Source organism: Erithacus rubecula, assembly GCF_903797595.1.
Source record: "Erithacus rubecula genome assembly, chromosome: 2".
Classification (NCBI taxonomy): Eukaryota; Metazoa; Chordata; class Aves; order Passeriformes; family Muscicapidae; genus Erithacus; species Erithacus rubecula.
In genome coordinates, this window is record NC_136685.1 from 95,017,537 (window position 1) to 95,030,650 (window position 13,114).

At 44.4% G+C, this 13,114-nt stretch overlaps 1 protein-coding gene across 1 annotated transcript; it reads left to right on the forward strand.

The window, feature by feature from the left end:
- Window positions 1–704: 704 nt before the first annotated feature.
- On the forward strand, window positions 705–8,867 carry PCARE (photoreceptor cilium actin regulator; the record flags this gene model as incomplete). Its single annotated transcript, XM_079298189.1, has 2 exons — window positions 705–4,649; window positions 8,738–8,867. The coding sequence occupies exons 1-2, from the start codon at window positions 928–930 to the stop codon at window positions 8,865–8,867; spliced, it is 3,852 nt and encodes a 1,283-aa protein (XP_079154315.1). The 5' UTR covers window positions 705–927.
- Between the last annotated feature and the right edge of the window lie 4,247 nt (window positions 8,868–13,114).

Here is a 13,114-nt window from a genome sequence, read left to right on the forward strand (position 1 = left end):
GATTCAGATGCTGTCTTAACAACATATGCAAAGCCTGTTTTACTGAATTACTTAATTAAAACACTGTTGTTGTACAGTTAGGATTTTCACATTGGGAAACTATCTAGAAAGAAAAAAAATAATTTTCAAGAATGATCATCTGAGAAGAAGGAAAAAATCCAAAATCTTGTTTAGAAGTCATAGAAGGAAAAAGTAAACAGCTTGTCACTTGCAAGCAGGGGAAAATTCTGAAGACTCTCAAGGCAGAAGTCTTAACAGGCATTTCTGACCCATTTGATTTCCTGTCTTTTACTCTCCAGCAGGAGAGTCAAGGTCACCTTTCTCTTAGGTAAGGAGTATCTGATGATGCTTACATGCCATGGTGAAATAGTTTCCCTTCAAAAAGGCTTCAAAATCCAGCCTCTTCCTTTGGATCTTTGCATTCAATTGTATGTTATGATTTTGCAACAAGGGGAAAAAGCAGGAACAGGTACCAAGTTCTTCTGCCCCCCTATACGCAGGAAAAAAATATCTGCCTTTATAAATACAACACTGGTGCTGACTGGCTGAAGTCTGCTTACCCTAATGAGCTTAAAATCTTATTTGCAGAGGACATCTGTCAAGGCAGAAGTGAGGTACACAAGTGCTCTTAATCCATTAGCTCTAAATCCAGCCAAGCTCTCACACTCCTTTTTTTGAATCAAAGAAGAAAACCCAGGCGGGAACGTACAATGGAGCAGGGCACAACTTCAAGAGCAGATCCTGTGCAATAAGCCACATGGGATTTTAAGATGAATAGCAAAGGAAACTGACAACAAAACTGGGATCATGATGGAAAACTCCTGAGAAACAGGCCCGTCTGCAGCTCAGGATGACACAGTGAGTTTTATTTTTACTTGAGTTTTCCCTAGTTCTTCTGGATTTTTGACCAAAAATAAAGAAGAAGAGATGGGCTGCACACCTTCTCGCAGTGAGATTGCTGGTAGTGCTGCAAGAAGTGGTCTTAAGGCTTTGAATAAACCCAAAAGTGTTTTGCCAATTGATTCAAGAGATAAAGGAATCCCTCTGCTGGTTAAAGGTTCATCTTGCTACAATATTGATGAATATGGGATTCAGAGGAAGGACTATGTGGAAGAAGAGGAGGAGGATGGACTGTCAGAGCTGGACAAAAGTGACAATTCACAGTTGTCTTCCAAGGCTCATTCAGATTCCCAGATTTCCAGGGAAGACAAGAAAATGGAGAGGATGGCCACAGATGCTGAAGTCATTATGTCTGAGCTGATTGAGTCTCAAAAACACATCACTGAGTCCATAGAGATCAGAAAGCAAACCTCCTGCGAATCAGAAGCATCAGCTTTCATCTGGGATGACAAGAATGAAAGCAACGCAAAGCAAATCCCAAAGAAAGGGAAGAAGAAAAAAACCCATAAGCTGGCAAAGCAAGGTCAACCCAACAAAAGCAAAGAGAAGTCCATCCAGGCCCCGTGTGAGACAGAGAAGAAGGTAGACTTCCCAGAAGTGCTCGTCAAGGCTCACCAGAGTGCATATGCCTACTTACACCCCAACCTCTCCAAGTATGAAGCTATCCTGCACATGGCCAACCAGGCCACCCAAACTCAGCTTTTCCTACAGCAGATGATCAGCTTCCTTGTGCTTCGCTTTGATGAAATCAACCAGCTCTTGGAAGAAATTGCCAACGATGGGGAAAGTCTTCTCAAAGATGTAGGTGGGAATCTGGCATGGCCAGCAGAAAAGGACGATTTGAAGGAGCATCCAGATCTTCTGCAACAGCTACTGCAGTACACAGTCAACAAAATGCAGCTGGTGAGTGGGATGCTGGCCTCCCTCACGTCCAACGCCCTGCAGGAGACGTGCAGCTACCTGCAGTCTGCTGCAAGCAACTTGGAAGGCAAGCTGAAAGCAAAGCAAAGCTTTGATGAGCACCTGCTGCGGACAGTAAAGCTGCTGGAAGCCTCGACTGTGGGGCCCTCCCCGTCCCACGGTGATGACAGGACTCTCTGTTCTGAGGACAGTGGCATTGGTGTGGACAATGAGTCCCTCAAAGAGTTCAGTGCTCTCAGCCAGCATGGAGGACAGCCAAGTGACTCCTGCGCACAGGGACACCCATCCCGAAAGCATGCGGGAGCAGCGGAGCGTGGGAATGGTGGGACAGCGTCAGGGGGCACAGCTGCATCCCACAGCTCTGCTCTTGGAAGGCATTTTAAAGGCGTGTTTCATCCATCTGTGCAAAGCAGGGAAGTGGCTTCTTGTCAGGCTGGAGTAGCAGAAGGCACTTCCACCATGCCCCAATATGCAAACTTGAGCAAAGGTTCCTACAACTCCTTGCAGTCGGATTCTACTCAGGAAGGGGAACATTTCAAAATCTCTGAATCAACAGATTTTCCTTCTGATGAGGATGAGGACGATGACGATGATGAAGAAGAGAGCACGCTGGGGGAGGATGATGACAGCACAAGTTTATCAGAAATGGGGAAGGATGCTCTGCCGAGGTCCCAGTCTTCACCTGCACTCACTGATAACATTCCAAGGCAGTCCATCAAAAGGACAGAGAACCTAGACACAGAAGAAATCATTTTGAAGATGAAAGATGCCATCAGTGAAAAAATCAAGTTCGTCCCAGCTAAATCCAGGCGTAAAGAATGGATAGAGGATGAGAGTGGAAGAGCAGTCCTAGCAAAAAGGCCCAGTACAGCAATAGGCAGACAGAGAAAGTTTGGGAAACAACGACGGTCCAGGTCAGAGGAGTCTCTCAGGAGCCAGGCAGAGGACCCAACACTCCTAGAGCTTCAGAGGACTCAAAAGGAGCTCAGCAAAAGGATGGAAATGTTATGTGGAAAGGATCTAGCTAACAACCTGGAGCTTTGGAAATCAAGAACTGCACCTTATTTGCAGAACGAACAGATTACATCTAAGTCCTCCCGCAAGCTGAAGGCAGGCCTCTCAAAAAATTTCAGCATCCTGCCTAACCAGGATAAAGTCCCTTTGTTCACATCTGATCAAAATCCTGTCCATCCACTGAATGAAAAGAGAGTCAGGGAGCCTGTGACAGCTACTGTGCCTACCCAGGAGACGCCAGGAGGCAAAGAAAATGGGCCTGCTGGAGCACAAATGTTGAGTGGCAGCAGCTGTACCTCCCGGCAGTCTGTCAAAAAACTGATTGAAACCTTCAGTCCTAGTGGTGATCTTGCAAAAACCACACCTCTAAGATCCTTAGGACCAATAAAGTGCATCAGAAAATTTGGACTTCCAGTCATCCCACCCACCACTCCCTTTCAGAGAGGCCTGGCACCTTTAAATCGTATTTCACCAGTAGAAGACGCAAACACCAATGATGTTTCTTCTAGCTTTCCAAATGCCTTTCTGCCTGCACCACCTGCAGAATTAAGCAAGAAGGACACAAAGGAAGAGACCGATGAAGACACTGAGAACCTGCCACCACCACCACCTGAAATGTTAATGGACACTTCTTCTGAAAATTTATCTGAGCCTGAAGAAACTGCAAGTAGAGAAGGAAACTCTTCAGAAGATGCCAAGAAGATCACCAAACCAGAACTGCATGCTGCTAAGAGATCACAAGTTTCCCCAAAAATGAAAGCCTCCCTTCAGTCCATCGACTTATTGCCAAGTAAAAATATCAGTGGCCCCAGTGGGGTGACTAACAAAGGTCTGAGGAGTAGCAGGCCAGGGGATGAGAAGCAGCACAGGTACTCTCTGGAGCTGAACCCTACCAACGTGCACATCCCTAGCCAGGAGGAGATACTAGCAACCCAGAGGAAAGAGGCTGCGGATTTATACAAGCAAACCCATAAAATTATTCCTCTTCGAAATGCCAGTGAGGTTTCAAACCCAGAGAGCAGCAGCTCAGAGAGCAAGAGCCCCAGTCCTGCGGCTCCGGTGCCATGCCAGACGCGCGGCTCCCCCGAGCTGCTCCGGGGCAGTGACAGAGGCTCCCTGTTCACCAGGAGGGTCTCCCCAACGAGAACTGCTCCTTCTTCACCGACTGACAAGCTGCATTTCAGCCCCCCAGCGCACCACAGGCACTCTCTGCAGGCTTTTAGCAGCACGCAACTGAGCTCACCCACCGTGCAGAGGAAACCCAGCCCCCCTTCTAGCCCCAGGATGCCCAGCCCACCTTTGCAGAAGAAGCTGCCCTCTCCACCATCACAGAGAAAACCTCTGAGCCCTCCTGTGGGGCACAAGCAAAGCTCACCCACAGCACAGCGGATGGCAGGCTCCCCAGCTCCATCCCCCACTCCCCCCTCCCCTCCAGCCTCCCCATCTCGCTCCTACAAGGCCCCAAGGGCCGGGCTGGATGCTGGGGATGAGCACCAGCTCTCCTCCTCCAAGAGGAGCAGCAACGTCCGTTCCATATTTTGCCCGGCCACCTCTTCCTTATTCGAAGCCAGATCTCCAGTGGCACCCAGCAGAGGCTCAGCTGGGGTGCCCAGCCAGCTGGAAGGTGCAGCCCACTCCCCAAGGAGCAGCCTGCAGCTCCAGCAGCCTGCAGACCGGGCCAGGAAGCTGTCCCTGAGCACCAGCAACCCTCAGCCATTCGTAAGGAGAAGCTCCTCTGACCGCCGGCCAGGGGTCCAGCCTCACCCTCCAGCTCCTCTAGCAGCTGGCAGTGAACCTGCACTTCACCAAGCAAGGTAAGGAACTTCATGCCAGAAAAGCAGACCTATGGCACCGTGCTGGCTTTCTAAACTTCTGATGGGAATTTAATGTTGTTAAGAGGCTTCTCAGAAAGGTGTCCTGTTCATGTGCAGGATGGCTGGGCAAAGATAGCACTGTATGATCATTGTCAGTCCCTTCCAACTGAAACAATCTATCTTCTTGCCTCAGATTTCAGTAGACTACCAGTCTGAATGAAGAGTTAACTTCCCTTGCTCAAGCCTTACCCTTTCACATAAGCTGTGACAGACACCCTGGAGAAAATTCAGTGTTGGTTCTATGTCCCCTTATCTGTTTCTTATATGTTTCAATTCAGTTGGCAAGAATGAGAGATGGATAATGAATAGGCAAGGATCTGTGTGGGCATAATTGTAGCCTGGCATTTTGAGCTTCTTGTGCACAGTTTCAGACCTAAGTGCTGATGTCAAGTCTGCTGGGTCCACAGCCCCAGCCCAGTTTTCCAAGTGGAAAAGCATCCCATAGCTACTGGAGATTCATTGCTCTGAAAACAAAATCAAAACATCAACACATGTCAGTCCCATGTTTGCTAAAAGTGGTGGCCTCTTATTAAACAAATGGGCTTAGCTTTAAATTTTGTCTAACACCTATGAAAAAAAAAATCATAAATCCAGCCAGTAAATAGAAGTGGATATTTGGGAATACTCAAAGATATGTAACAGCCTAGAAGTACAATGTTGTTATTCTAGTTTCTTAACATCTTAGGATGTGTAAGTCAATTAAGGTTTAAGCTTCTCTGGTAACCTTTCCACACATGAGCAGTATTTTTGGTCTTGCCCCAGAAGAGCTGCAGTCACATGGCTCATTCCCTTGAGGAGGGATAGGGATTGCAAGATCAACCCCAGCAGGATGAAACTGCACTTGTAGGTGCACAAGCAGGGCACTGTGAGCACAGGGACAGCACTGCAGACAGATGTCCAGGTATTCCCACTCCAAAGACAGAATAAGGACTGAGTATCCCATGCTGAACAAAACATGTAAAAAACACTGGGAAATGGAAATCATTTTGCATTCCCAGTTCTAATATTGCATTAGTCTGAAATGTAGTCTGACATTTGAATATTTCCTGAAACTCCTGTACAGTGTTGCTAGGCTTTCTGTTGTTTTTATGTACTGTGTGAAGTCAGCTTTGTCTACTCCAGTGCCTGCCAGCAGAAATAAATGTTTTCAAAAGACGTTTTATGTAAAACCTTACATGACAAAAGCCCCTGCAGTTTTATGGAGGGATTTTAAAACCAGTCTATTATAAAATGGGGAATGTTATCTTTCTATCACAGTCAGAGTATAGTGAGTAATATTAAAAAAAATTCACTGTAAATAAAATCATCCCTTTGTGAAAAAATCATATATCCTGGTGTTATGATCTACAAGTATTTTGGAAGGATGAAATATATATCATGGCTCAAATTCAGCTTATCATTCATCCCAATGAACATCAGCAGTAGTACTAGTCAGTTTTGCCAAATTTATATCAACATAAGCAAAAGAGGAATTTAGTCCATTAATTACCACACACACTGATTTAAGATTCAATACACAACTGTGTGTTTTCTTACACCCAAAATAAGCTGCCTGGAGTAAGTTTTATGACCTTGCATTGAATTATCTAAAATGAACTATCAGAGCCAATGTGCCAAAGGGCAGAGAAGGACCATTTTAGGAATGAACATGGGGAAAAAGCTCTGAGAACTCCTCACATCTCCTCCTGCTCAGGACTGGGGTGGCTGCCACAGCTGTGAGCACCACATCACCCTGTGCAGATGCTGAGCCCTGCTCTTTTAGCAGGTGCCTTAATAGACAAAGCACCACACTCTGATCCATCCTTCTCCTCCAAGTTCATTAAACAGCCAGGACTTTCTTAGCTTGGTAATTCATCCAGCTGACTGAGAAAATTTTAAAATGTCTAAAACTAAACCTAAGTCTAAACCTAAACCTAAACCTAAACCTCCTCATTCTAGCAATGTTTGTATCTAGTCTCAAATTCACAAACCATTTCCACAAAGCTGTCAGTCTCCTTTCCTTCATTCCTTCCCTTGCTTTACCTCTTCTTTCCAAATATAGCAATGCCTTTTTTTGGTCTGTGTGGTGTTTTCCTGTGTTATTTTTCTGTGTTATTAGCAGCTTCATTAGTAGAAAGGAGTGGACAGGGTCAAACCTGAGATACTATCAATCTTTTATAGGTAAAACATTATGAGCAGAGTTATCCAGTTTCTCCCATGCTCACAAACTCAGTGATATAAGAGATATATCTCCCCACTTTTCTCATACCAAATTAAAATATCCACTTGCTGAGAAGTAGGTTGCCAAAGAAAATCTGGCAGAGCTTGTACAAGCAAAAAAAGGCAACTGAGTTGCCTCTCCCACATACACCCTTTTAGCAGAAACACACAAAAAGAGGCAACTTCCATCTTATTTTGCAAGCTGACATTGATGGGCATTAAATGTCAGCATTGTTCACAGATTCCTGTGTCTCCTGCACACTCATTGCCCTCCCAGAAGGCAAAATCCACTTTTTTTCTAAGCATATCTTCTGCCCATTCCTTGTTGTAAGTACTTATAAAATTAGTAGCCTTAACTAAGGCTGGAGCTGGAGCTTTTACATTTAGTGTTAGGGTACCTGACAAGAACTTCAGTTCTCAAGTCAGTTGAACAGCCTGTGGCTGGATAAACTGAGATAACGTGGCTGGTTTCTGAGCTTGATCATTTGACAGAAATCAGCAATTATTGGCATCTCAGTAAGGCATAACATGTACAATAGCTCTATTCATAGAAATTCTGTTAATCTGTAACACAGTTGCTGTGTATTTACCTTAACAAAACAGTATTTCCTGAGTGGTAGAGCAGAGAGAGAAGATAAAATGTTATTGTCTTTAATATTCTATTCAGTGAAGGCTTGAGAATGGATGGGGCTGACTGAATTAGGCTCAAAATCAAGTACCCCATTTGAGCCCTTCTGCAGCTGGGGGATATTTGAATCTGGATTCGTTTCATGACTGGACATGTATCACAAATCTCCTCATTTAGCAGTTCATTTAAGTCCCAGCAGTTAAGAGTAGGAACATAACAGCTTGTCTGTAGTTGAAAGCTCCTTCAGTTAAGTAGTTTATATACTTAAAATACAGTAATGATTCCCAGATAGCTCTGAAATACTTCCCCATGTTGAGCTTAAACCATGAATTAGCTGCAGCAACACAGGGCACACTTCACACACTTGAGCAGGAAGGCACAGGGTGTGAGCTACCCGTGACTAGATCCACTGCTATGGTCAGTTTGATCCATAAAGTCCCTGTACCCCTCCGGAGTGCCAGAGCAACCTCAAGAACATCATTTACACCTTCTGTGTCTCAGTGCTCCTGTCACCAGAGTGAGATGTGCAATACCAGAATTCCCCTCCCACAGTCATGCTGGTGTGCTCAGAAATTACTGTAACCAGGCTAAGCAGATGCACAAGAGATGTAAGACCTTTCCTTTCCTTTCCTTTCCTTTCCTTTCCTTTCCTTTCCTTTCCTTTCCTTTCCTTTCCTTTCCTTTCCTTTCCTTTCCTTTCCTTTCCTTTCCTTTCCTTTCCTTTCCTTTCCTTTCCTTTCCTTTCCTTTCCTTTCCTTTCCTTTCCTTTCCTTTCCTTTCCTTTCCTTTCCTTTCCTTTCCTTTCCTTTCCTTTCCTTTCCTTTCCTTTCCTTTCCTTTCCTTTCCTTTCCTTTCCTTTCCTTTCCTTTCCTTTCCTTTCCTTTCCTTTCCTTTCCCTTTGGCAGTGTGAAACAAGGCTTTTCACTCAAATCTGCCCCTGTCTGCAGGGAAACCCAGTCTCACCCTGATGCCCTGTAAAACATACAGAATGTTTTCTTCCCATGAGAGGTCTGGGAGGGGGAGCACAGTGCATTTGGCATGGCAGGATGAAATCTGGGTGCTGCACACAAGGAGCGTGTTCAGGAGATGGAGAATGACGGGTATGGTGCAGCGTTTGTGCTTTGTGGGTTAACACAGTGTAATCAGTGCTGGTTTAAAAAGCCATGATTCATTAACCTCTTAAGCATCTTTCCTTCTGCAGCTTGGAGAAGAGCCCCAGAAAAGCAGGTGACTCTTGGAACAGCTCTGGCGTCCCTGAAACCAGGGAGTCCAACAGATCCGCTTCCCACCCCGAGCTCTACGTCGTGGGCCAGGGGCTGCAGAGGGACTGACAGCCCCAGGGGCAGAGGCACAAGCAAGGACAGAGCCCCAGAGGGAGGGAACAGCCTTACCAAAGCCTCCAAAACACGGTTTCATCTTCTCTTGCAAGGAAACTGTGTGATGGCAGTGCACCAGAAACCCCAAACTGGGCTCAGCAATCTCATGGGACACCAGCCAGCTGCTTCTCCTTCCATTCCATGGTTTAGCTCAGAGGTCTACCTGGAGCAAAACACTTTGTAGCTGGGTGAGTCTGAGGCAAGTTTGGTTGAAGAAGACAGGACCTATAGCCAAGTCCTTTTTTTCCCAGTTAAAAAATTAATACAGTTTAAAAAATTAATACAGATTATCATTATTCAGCATGTTATTTATTCAGCAGGCATCACAGTCTGTGTAAAAAGGGCTGTTGTGACTTTTCCAGGAAGGAGGTAAAACCCTGAACCAATTGAATGTTACTGCAATTAAACATCCATGGTTTCAACAAAGCCACATTTTCACCCTAGGTGTTTAACAATATACAAGTTAAAACAAAGCAACCCCTTTTGAAGGAAAAAAATTAGGGATCTTACTCCCTCAAAAAAGCCTTTGATCTTCTAAATCACCTTTGATTACCAGATAATCTTATCACCTCTAGTTTCCAGGCTTAATCCTGATTAGTTTTGCAATAGACCAATCAAACAACATTATAAATCACAAGTCATCTAAGGACACATTTGGAGGTTTTGTTTGTGTTTGTTTTTGGCTTTTTGCAAAAGAAAAAAAATGCTACCATAGAAAATCCTGTTGTCCCTGAAAAAGTTTTATATTTTTTTCTGATTTATGCAGTTTGAGGGTATTTATTGCAATTTCCCTGGATAGTCTAGACAGATTCTTGTTAATAAAAACACAAGTTATTTACAGTCAATTAATCCTAAGCTTCTACAGCATTCACTGGAATACAGTCTCAAAAATTACTGGATCTTCCTCACCTAACTAATATATTATCATGATTAAGATGCAATTTTTAATTAATGTAGTTTTAGTTTCATTTGACATATTTTCATCTACAACTTCAGTACAGAATCAGATTTTTTTTAAAAGCCATTTGTACCATACTTTGTTAGGAATAGTTTAATTTTTGTCCTACAGTTTTCATTAAGGTGGTGGGTGAGAACTTCACCTTCACACAGCATTTTTTCCCTTCCTGCCCATCTTCATGATGGGGGAACAGAGCTTCACCTTCCCCAGTACAAGGACTATTCTCTGGCTACTGAACTCCTGAGCTTTAGTCCTGTGCCTTAACCACAAGCATCTTTCACCAAGTACAGTGCCAGTTTGCACCACACACACAAGCAAACCTTAATTATTATGTTGAAAGTGGGGGTTTGAATATGGAGAAGCAAGTAAATATTTGCAGTGGATACTTTGGATGCTCAGGGTTTGTGAGGTTAAAGAGGCCAAGCAGCCAGAGCCATACAGACACCAAACAATGCTCTGTGCAATCCTATGGCAGATGCACCATCCCCTATCAAGCTGGAAAATCACCAGGCAGATACTGCAAAGCTCACCAGCAGTGTAAACTCTGCAAATGAGTCCTCCCCCTCATCAGAACTGCAGTTCTCTTCCTCCTGGGTAAGAATACAAATGTGTTTTTGTATGCATTTTGGGTTGGTTTGTTCTGCTGGCAGTAACCCCCCCAGAACAGAAGCAAACCAGAAACATGACAGCAGGAAACTGGCACTTTACATGCCTAAATGCAGCTTTGCAGAGGAAGAGAGAGCAGAGTGGGAGGACAGCTTCTCCTCAGCTGCTACAATCAGTTCATCCCTTTATGGCTTCATGCTGAAACTTCCCAGCACAACTGATGGGAAAGAAGAGAAAGCATTTCTTTACATCCCTCAAGCAGCAGATCCTTCTGCAGCAGCACATGGGGCAGCACTTCACTTCAGAAGTCAAACTGGAAGCCTCCTCCCACATGTCCTCTCTGGACATGGAGCCAGCCAAAGCATCTTTGCCCAAAATCAGGTTCCCTTGGAGATGTGTACATGAGCTGCCATCCTAGCCCTCCATCCCTCCCAGCTCTGACTGTGCTCATCAGGAGGCTCCTTGCTAACACAAAAGACTAAAGACTGTAGCTGCTGGAGGATGCTGGTGCTGCCCAAAGGATGTGCAGCAAACTGCTCATTGGGCACAAGACATGTCTTCTGGGGGAGTGATCTGCAAGTTCATAAAGGGAACTCATGATTTACATGTAGTTCAGAGACTCTCTTCAGTCCAGTAATGTACAGGACTCTTGCAAAAAAATGTGTTTACCTTCCATTTGTATTGTTAACATGAAATTGAGAGTAACTCTAGTATGCAGGAAATGATAGTTTGCTTAACCACTTTTTTAAAAAAGATTAATTTTTTAACAGGTTTTTTGGTCAACAATTCAATTTTCCACGAATACAGCATTTCTGGAATACAGTTGTTTTGTAAGACTAGGCTCAATTTTAACATTTGTTTTTTACTGATGTAAATAAAACAGAGGTTTTATATACAAGGTATGAGTTTGATATCCCATATTCTGTATGCAACCAGTTTCAATCTTAGCCCAATGTGATACTATTGATGCATTTCTTAGTGTACTAACTAGTGTCCTGAAGTACAAAAAGTCCATTTGCTTTCTCTTCCCCCATCCCAGCACAAGCTTGTCTTGTGTTTTTCTGGTACATCAATTAACTTAGATTGTTTCCACCCCTCTCCTGCCCTGATTTAAGCCTGAGCTACCTGGCAGTCTTGTTCTCGTTTCAGTAGAGTTGCTGTGTAAAATCACAGCTAGCTCAGGAGGCCCTGGCTTGGTCTTAAGGGTTAAAACCAGAGTGCACTCTGCAGTGGAGTCAGATTGCAGAGGGATTGAGCAGCAGGATCAGCTTTCCAGCCAGAGCTTCTTCACAGCTGTGAAAAGAGCAGCCAACAGCTCTGTGCTGCACTTTATCTGCAGACCTTTAAAAAGTTGGCAGCTGCCCTTGTGTTTCCAGTGACACTGCTCAAATCTCAGACTTTGAAGGGGGTTATAATTTCATTCCCTTGGCATCTGAAGATGACTAGAACACTATGGCAACCACACACACTCCAGCTTCTTTATTCTAACTTCAAAAACCACCTCAGATAGCCTGGAGGAGACAAGAGGAGACCTCACTGAAGCTACAACTTGTTCGTGAGGGGAAGCAGAGGAGCAGGCACTGATCTCTTCTGTGTGGTGACAGTGACAGGACCCAAGGAAATGACCTGAAATTGTGTCAGGGGAGGTTTAAGTGGGGTATTAGGAAGAGATTTCTCACCCAGAGGATGGCTGGGGATTGGAACAGGCCTCCCAGGGCAGTGGTCACAGCACCAAGCCTGACAGAGCTCAATAAGTGTTTTGAGAACACTCTCAGGCACATGGTGTGAGTCTTAGGGTGTCCTGGACCCAATGATCCTTGTGAGTCCCTGTCAATTCAGAACATTCAGTGATTCTGTGATTAGCAATATGGCTGAAAATGCTTTGCAGGTTATTGATAAATTCAGCATATTGCATTGTTAGTACTGCCATACCCCTTAGCATTCAAGGCATTTCATAACCATTTATGAAGCTTTCCCATGAAGAGAAGCATTCTGAGAAGATATCACCTTTGCTATAGGAAACATAACACAGAGATAAAGTAATCTTTTCATGTCTCATCAGTAAAGAATTGGCAATATCTTCTGAAGAGAAAACCTGCTAGATTAGGAAATCATTAATTCTTCCACATCAAATGTACTCAGTGCCATCATGACTACAGCACATGGAGATGCATTTTGCAGGTATGAGCTTCAAACTGTGGCTTTGATCTTCCTGGGCAAGATCCTTTGGGCAAGATCCATGGTTTCTGCAGTATGGATTAGGGGCTCACTTCCCCATTGTGCTCAGGTAAAGGGTAATACAAACTCACAATTGTATCCTGGATCATCTCAGAACTGGGGGCAAAGATCCCAGGTTTGCATTTCTTGCCCACAGCCCTTTTTGGATGAATAATGAAAATGTTAATGTCAAAAGAAAACATGCAGGTAGAGACTAGATACTCAGAGGGACAAGGTGATCAAGGTCCAGGACCACACTATCTCTTTGATCCCATTTCCATTCATCTCACATATACCTGCCCTGCATCTGTCCTGTTCCATACTTCTAGCACAAATTACCTACAGCCCTCACAGCCCCTAATTGTCCTCTCAGCAACATTCTTGCTTTATTCTTTTCTCTTTCTTTACTAACATACAACTT